Below are 7,311 nucleotides of genomic sequence, written 5' to 3' on the forward strand. Positions count from 1 at the left end.
GAGATCTGAAAATATAATAGATATGGAGAGACAAATACATCTGAAAAAAATAGAGGAATACATGGAGATAGAGAGCAAAAGAGAGAGTGAAGTGAACGAATACCAATGGAAAATCTAAATGAAGAGAGGGATTTTATGATGCAGAACGGTTGGCAGAGAAATTTATGTAACAACTTGATCGTTGCAAATCCAAGAAATTTGGGAAATGATTTCTATTAGTCGGAGGGTTTGGCTCTGAAAGTGGCACTATTGCATAATAATAACATAATTATTCTTAACTTAATTTACTAGGATTTGTGAGCTCAAGGCTATTCTAAAATCTTCAAAATATAAAATACATGTTAGTGCCACAACAACCAAATTTATTGTTTGACATTTATATGTTATAATTAAGAAAGGTATCATATTTAGGAGCACTCCCCCTCACAAGACTACAAAACTACACCAGTGATGGATCAGTGATAAGAGATGCGGAAGGCGAAGTGGAGAAGTCAAGCAGCCCTTGGATGTTGATGTGGCCTCATGGGTCATGGCTGGTGTGAAAACCCATTAGTGTACTGTCCACACTCGACTGCCTGCGAAATTTTAAAAACGAAAAAAGAAAAAAAGAAAAAGAAAAAGAAAAGGAAAAGAAGGTCAATAATTTAATTTCTTGTTCAAACTAACAAGTCTTTGGAAAAATATATACAAGTTAGCAATAAGCAATTTCCATATTAACTTCCACACAAGCATCACGCAGCATCCAGCAAATATCATTTCCACTCCTTACTCCACCCACCCACATGGACCCTTCTTACCACACATCTCCCCTATAAAATCCCCCCTTACTCCCTCTCACTCTCACTATAATTTCTCACATACAAACTCTCTTTCTCTCTCTCTCTCTCTCTCTCTCCCTCCTAGGTAGCTAAATAGCAAATTACAGCTATTTTAACCCAATTAGCTGCTTAATTAGCTATAAAAATGAGCCTTGGAGCAATGAATATGCTTCCCAAGTGTGATGCAAACTATGCTGCTCTCACCCCCACAAGTTTCCTTAAGAGAGCTGCTGCCTTCTATTCTAACCGCACCTCAGTGATCTACGAAGGCACTCGTTTCACATGGCGCCAAACCTACGACCGCTGCTGTCGTCTCGCTTCCTCTCTTCATTCCCTCAACATTGTCAAACACGATGTTGTAAGTATCTCCATCATTTAAGTTTTTCCGCTAATTTTTAACCTACATATATATATGTGTTAATCTACTGTCAAACTGTGAATCTGAATCACTCGTTTACTAGCAATATGACATGACATGTGGTACATGTAGTACATGTTATGTTGCGCGCCGTTATTATTAGATATAATAATGCTAGTTGTCCTATATTTTTTTTTTTCACATTTGTATCTCATTTGATATGTCATTACTTTACTAGAAGGGTATTTTCTTTTTCTTTTTTAAGTTTTATTTTTTAATTTTTAGAGTGTCCAATATATAAATGTTATGTAAGATGATATGAAATTGTGGTATAAAAATATTGTAAGTGTAGCATTACTTTACTAGATATGGTTACTTAATTTGGTTTACTTAACTTGCTGCGCGCAGGTATCAGTGTTGGCTCCTAATGTTCCAGCAATGTACGAGATGCATTTTGCAGTCCCCATGGCTGGGGCCGTGCTCAACACCATCAACACCCGCCTTGACGCGAAGAACGTCGCCTCCATTCTCCGACACTCGGGAGCCAAAGTTTTCTTCGTCGACTACCAATACGTCCCCCTGGCGCGTGAGGCGCTCAGGACCCTCATGACCGGTACTACAGAGCCATCCATGCCACTGGTCATCGTGATCGACGACATCGACTCGCCCACCGGCATTCGGTTGGGCGAGTTGGAGTACGAGCAACTGGTCCACAAGGGTAATTCCAGGTTCGTCCCCGTGGAACCCGACAACGAATGGGATTCAATTGCCTTGAATTACACCTCCGGAACGACGTCGGAACCGAAGGGCGTAGTTTACAGCCACAGAGGAGCCTACTTGAGCACTTTAAGCTTAATCCTCGGATGGGAAATGGGGAGTGAGCCTGTGTACTTGTGGACACTCCCAATGTTCCACTGCAACGGCTGGACCTTCACCTGGGGAGTCGCGGCACGCGGCGGGACCAACGTCTGCCTCCGCAACACCACCGCGTACGACATCTACCGCAGCATCCACCGCCACAAGGTGACCCACATGTGCTGCGCGCCCATCGTCTTCAACATCCTCCTGGAAGCCAAACCCCACGAACGGTACCAGATCTCCTCGCCCGTCCAAATACTCACCGGCGGCGCTCCGCCGCCAGCTCCGCTGCTCGAAAAAATCGAGCCTCTAGGATTCAATGTGACTCATGCCTACGGCCTGACGGAGGCAACTGGGCCAGCGCTGGTCTGCGAGTGGCAGGCCAAGTGGAACCAGTTGGTTCAGGGCGAGCAGGCAAAGCTCAAGGCAAGGCAAGGGATAAGCATTTTAACCCTGGCGGATGTGGACGTGAAGAATTTGGAGACAATGGAGAGTGTCCCCCATGATGGGAAGAGCATGGGGGAGATTGTGCTGCGTGGGAGTAGTATCATGAAAGGGTACTTCAAGGACCCCAAGGCCACCGCCAAGGCCTTCAAGAACGGATGGTTCTTGACGGGCGACGTCGGGGTGATACACCCCGACGGCTATTTTGAGATTAAGGACAGATCGAAAGATGTGATCATATCAGGAGGAGAGAACATAAGCAGTGTGGAATTGGAGAGTGTGCTTTACAGACACCCCAAGGTCTTAGAAGCCGCGGTGGTGGCAATGCCTCACCCACGCTGGGGGGAGACTCCCTGCGCTTTCGTTGCGCTCAGAACCAGTAATTCGGGAAACGACGTCGTAACCGAGGCCGAAATCATTGCCTTCTGTCGTAAGAATTTGCCCCAGTTTATGGTTCCCAAGAAGGTGGAGTTCGTGCCCGAGCTGCCCAAGACATCCACGGGCAAGATTCAGAAGTTCCAGTTGAGGGCGAGGGCAATGGCCATCCGCAACGTCGTTTCGGAATCGGAATCTCGCCCTTCTCCGTCTCCTCCTCCTCCTCAGTACAACGACCACGTTCTTGCTTTGTCCCGTCTTTGATTTTTTATTTAAATAATTTGTGTGTTTTTCAAGGATAATTATGAAATAAAAAATGTCTGTACAGTATATTTAATATTACAAGGACCTGGAGATTGTCATCTCATTTAATTACAACTTGTTATTGGAAAAATTTTAAAGTAAGTTATGACTTTTTTGTTTACTTTTTTGTTTTCTTTTATATTCAGACGACTTGTTTTATTTTCTTTTAGTAATCAACACTTGCTCTCTTTTGCTTGTCGTCTGAATCTTTATTAGAACTTTTGCCTTTTTTTTTGGTCCGAATAAAACTTGCTTTTTGAATAAATAAAAATATAGAGATTACAGATAGTCATTTTATATGGTATAACCTCAGACCTATCACTTCAAGTCGTCATCATGTTTAAGTGGCAACACCAGAAACAAATAATTATACACCCTTCCAGCCTTTCCTGCTTCTTTTTTTGGTAAATTTGTAAGTACCTTATCTCCATTTGGCAAGATGGTGCTTAATTAATTATGCATGGAAAGAGTTTACAACTTGCAAGCCATGTGTTTTATATTTTATAATTGTCAAAAACAACCCATGTGTTAATTAATGACACTAACGTGAATAAGATGTGATAATTCCTCATCCACAACCCCACAAAATACTTACTCTTTAATTTAATTATGTTGCGTGTAAGATAAACCTTTATTAAATTAAACTTGTACTGTGAGTAAATAAATAGCAAATTACAAATTACAAATTACAACTTACATCTTATTCTTTCAATTTTCTAATTTAATATCTAAGATTTTAATTTTTTTTACAATTTAGCAATGTCGTTTATCTGATTGACAATCAGACGTTAAATGCTAACGTGTTATAGCGCGGGGCCATGACACATTAGCATTTAACGTCAAACTTAACGGTTAAGCAAACGACAATGCCAAATACGTTGACAATTTTTTTACAATTAGTGTCTCTAAAGATATTAATTTACAATAACATTAACAATAGAAATACAATTCTTTTTCACAACTTAGGTCACTTCCCTATAATAATGTACATAGTGATTATCAAAAATAAAATGTACTGAGTTCCGCAACTAATATTACACAGTAAGTTATTCAAAGCATAACGGATCTTGTATTAAAGTTTTAATTTTTGCTTTCTTTGAGTCCTCCAAATTCATCAAAGCTCTACTTGTTTTCATTTTCATTTGGCTCATCTTAAGTTTTAGTGCCAGGAAGGGAGCCAAATCCTTTGAAGCATCAAAACAACAAATTTCACTAGAATTTTGGACACAAAATCCACTATGGTCTCTAAATCTCAAAGTAAGGAAAATTCGTGTCGATATTTGAAGGTAAATTGAAGCTTATATTTTTCATGATAAATCCATTTTCTTCAAAACATAGGAAGTTTTAAGAGGAAAATAAATTATGATGTCACGACCAAACGAGACCAGAATATGATGCTTATTTGGATACCAATAATTTTTTTTAATCTGAGAAAAGGGAGATTTGAAATTGGAACCTCTTCCAATATTGAGAAGAAAAATCTCATTAGAGCAATTTTAAGCACACCCTATTTTGTTGATACCCGTATCAACCGAGATGAACTACACGTCGTTGAAATGGAATGACAAGGCCTTGATGACATCCATTGTTAGCATGGATTTAGGCAAAGAATGCTCAAAAGACTAAAAGAGAATTCTATAGGGCCAAAGGGGCTAGTGGACGGAACGAGTACTAGGCATGGGCTCGAGACCCAAAGCACCAAGACCAAAGCATGGGGTTTGGCTACAGTAAGGCCAAGGGCATAGTAGACTTGGTGACTAAGAGGTAAGGGGCTAGGTATACCCTCAGTATTGACATATATAGGTTGTGGCTCATGAATAAGCATGGGCTTAACGCTAGGTCATGGGTATGAGCCTAAGTAACAACTTCAATACCACAGGGAGATGACTCATTGGTTGAGGCTCATAGGAATGACCCCTTGGGTATGAACTTTCCAGGTATGATCCCACTGTGGTACGAGGTCTAAGTATGACCTCAATACTTAAAGGTATGATCGAGGCTAGGTATAACCTTGGTACTAAGCATGTATAAGGCTAGGCATAGACTCGGTACTAAGAGGGTATGAGGCTAGGAATAGCCTCAATACTAAGAAGCTATGAGGCTAGGCATAGCCTCGGTACTAAGAAGTACAAGGCTAAGCATAGCCTCAGTACTAACAAGGTGCAAGGCCTTAACATAGCCTTAGTACTTCAAAGCGCAAGACCCAAGGTTTGGGCTCCGTGTCATATCTATGGAGCTACCCTTGACATGGGACCATACTTTGTCATAGGGGAGCCTTAGATATCCACACCCAGGGGACGCCTCGAAGGGTAGGTAATTTGGAGGTGACTTGCTACCAACGTAGGGTCATGCCTTGGGACCTCAAGAAGAGGGGACTTAAGAGGTAAGATCCATGAGTAGCTAAGGAAGAGTGAACGAGCTTCTCAATTGGAAGGTTCGGCCGGCTCAACGACCCGTTTATTATGGGGCGTAAACTAGCCTAATTTGCAAGAGGCGACGACATGTGGCGTTGTGTGATTAGTCATCTTGTTCCCTGGTTCGATAAGGAAACCCTTGACGTTGAACATTATAAATAAGAGATGTTATTCACCAGGTACATAGACGAAAACATTACTCTTAATACTACTCTAAGATAGGTGTCGTTACTGACTAGAGCGTCGGAGGGTCCTTGGTCGATACCACACCAGTACTCGTTACATTTAGTGTTTGAATTGGTGGTTAGGGTAGGAAGAGAGTGACGTGTAGGTTTACGTGGACCTTTGAGTGGAGGTCAGAAGTCATTGTTGATTATGTGAAGAAATTTAAGCATCAACATTTGGCGTCGTTTATGGGAATGAGGTTTAATTCTTACCTAGGCCTAGTCGTTAGAGAATGACATGTCACAGATGAGGTCATGCCTTAGACCCTACCTCGGGCATCGGATTTCACCTTGGAGGCTATACCATACCTCGAGAGTCTTTTCCTACCTTCGAGGTCTAGCCTCACCTTGGAGGGCCGACCTCATCTAAGATATCTGACTCTAGCCAAGAGGTCCAACTCGCCTTGGAGGGTCGACTTTACCTTGGAAAGTCTTACCTTGCCTCAGATGTTAGATTTCGGCTTGAAGGCAATACATTGCCTCAAGAGTCTTTTTCTACCTTTGAAGTTTGACCTTGGCTCAAACGTCGAACCTCACCGTAGGTGTTAGACCTGACCTTTGCCCATTTGTGCTCGTATCGATCCTTAAACAAGCTTTTTTTTTTCTTTTCATTTTTAGGGGGAGATAACTAATCTTATGATATTTTTTCTTTCTTATAATTATATATTAACATATTTTTGCATGAAAACATTGAAATTAAAGTTCTCTTTAAATAAAATAAAAAACAATGTTAAACGAGTTGTGTCTAATTCGAGCCTATTTCATGTTCATGGTGGTGCCGTGCTTCATCCGTGTCATGCTCGTTCCTGATGGGCTAAAAAAGGTCATTTAGATATAGCCCCATTTGTCATTAGATTATTATATTTAACCCAAGGGTTTTTGTCTTTTGATTTAGACCCACTTTTTATTTGTATATGTCCATTTTGCCCTTTTCATAAATGATGGAAATAAATTAAATATCCCTAAGTTTAGGCATTTATTACTCCTAATTTCGAATTTTTTTGATTACTGTAAATTTATGACATACCTGCATTAAATTCAAATACAGAGTCACAATGTAACAAAAGACACCAAAAAACAAGCATATCTCACTACCTAATCTATAGGTAATAAAGCCTTTTATCTCTATATACAAACTCACCCAACTTCCCATCTTAACCCATTACTGTAGTTTCCGACCTCTGTGTAAGGTATATAAACCGACAAAAAAGTCAAAATAACATTTCAACTCAGCATCTAAAGAACATCACCTAATTAACACTCTAAATAACAATTAAAATCTATAATCAATCCATAAATAATTCAACCTCCTCACGAGGAGTATAATCCAAACGTAGCCCCCACCCAAAATGTTACCTCCCAATATAAAATGTATACAAACTCAAAAGTACAAACCAAAAGTATCATCACCTCTAACTTAGGTTAAAAAAAAAAATAGAAGAACAGGAGACCTCTAGATCAGGTGTAAAAAAAAAAAATCGAAGAACATACATGAAAGGTGTAATATACGTACCCAA

The 7,311-nt window shown here is 40.4% G+C and overlaps 1 protein-coding gene across 1 annotated transcript; it reads left to right on the forward strand.

The window, feature by feature from the left end:
* Window positions 1-930: 930 nt before the first annotated feature.
* Window positions 931-3,192, forward strand: LOC147286036 (trans-cinnamate:CoA ligase, peroxisomal-like). Its single transcript, XM_086240432.1, has 2 exons — window positions 931-1,176; window positions 1,585-3,192. The coding sequence occupies exons 1-2, from the start codon at window positions 964-966 to the stop codon at window positions 3,115-3,117; spliced, it is 1,746 nt and encodes a 581-aa protein (XP_086096558.1). The 5' UTR covers window positions 931-963; the 3' UTR covers window positions 3,118-3,192.
* Window positions 3,193-7,311: the final 4,119 nt, after the last annotated feature.

The sequence above is a fragment of the Dryas octopetala genome, chromosome 4 (genome assembly GCF_963921425.1).
Source record: "Dryas octopetala chromosome 4, drDryOcto1.1, whole genome shotgun sequence".
Taxonomy (NCBI): domain Eukaryota; kingdom Viridiplantae; phylum Streptophyta; class Magnoliopsida; order Rosales; family Rosaceae; genus Dryas; species Dryas octopetala.

Coding starts and splice junctions, on each gene's coding strand:
- LOC147286036 (XM_086240432.1), top strand. CDS start 964: ATGAGCCTTGGAGCAATGAATATGCTTCCCAAGTGTGATGCAAACTAT. Junction 1,177..1,584: donor ACATTGTCAAACACGATGTT/GTAAGTATCTCC, acceptor TGCTGCGCGCAG/GTATCAGTGTTGGCTCCTAA.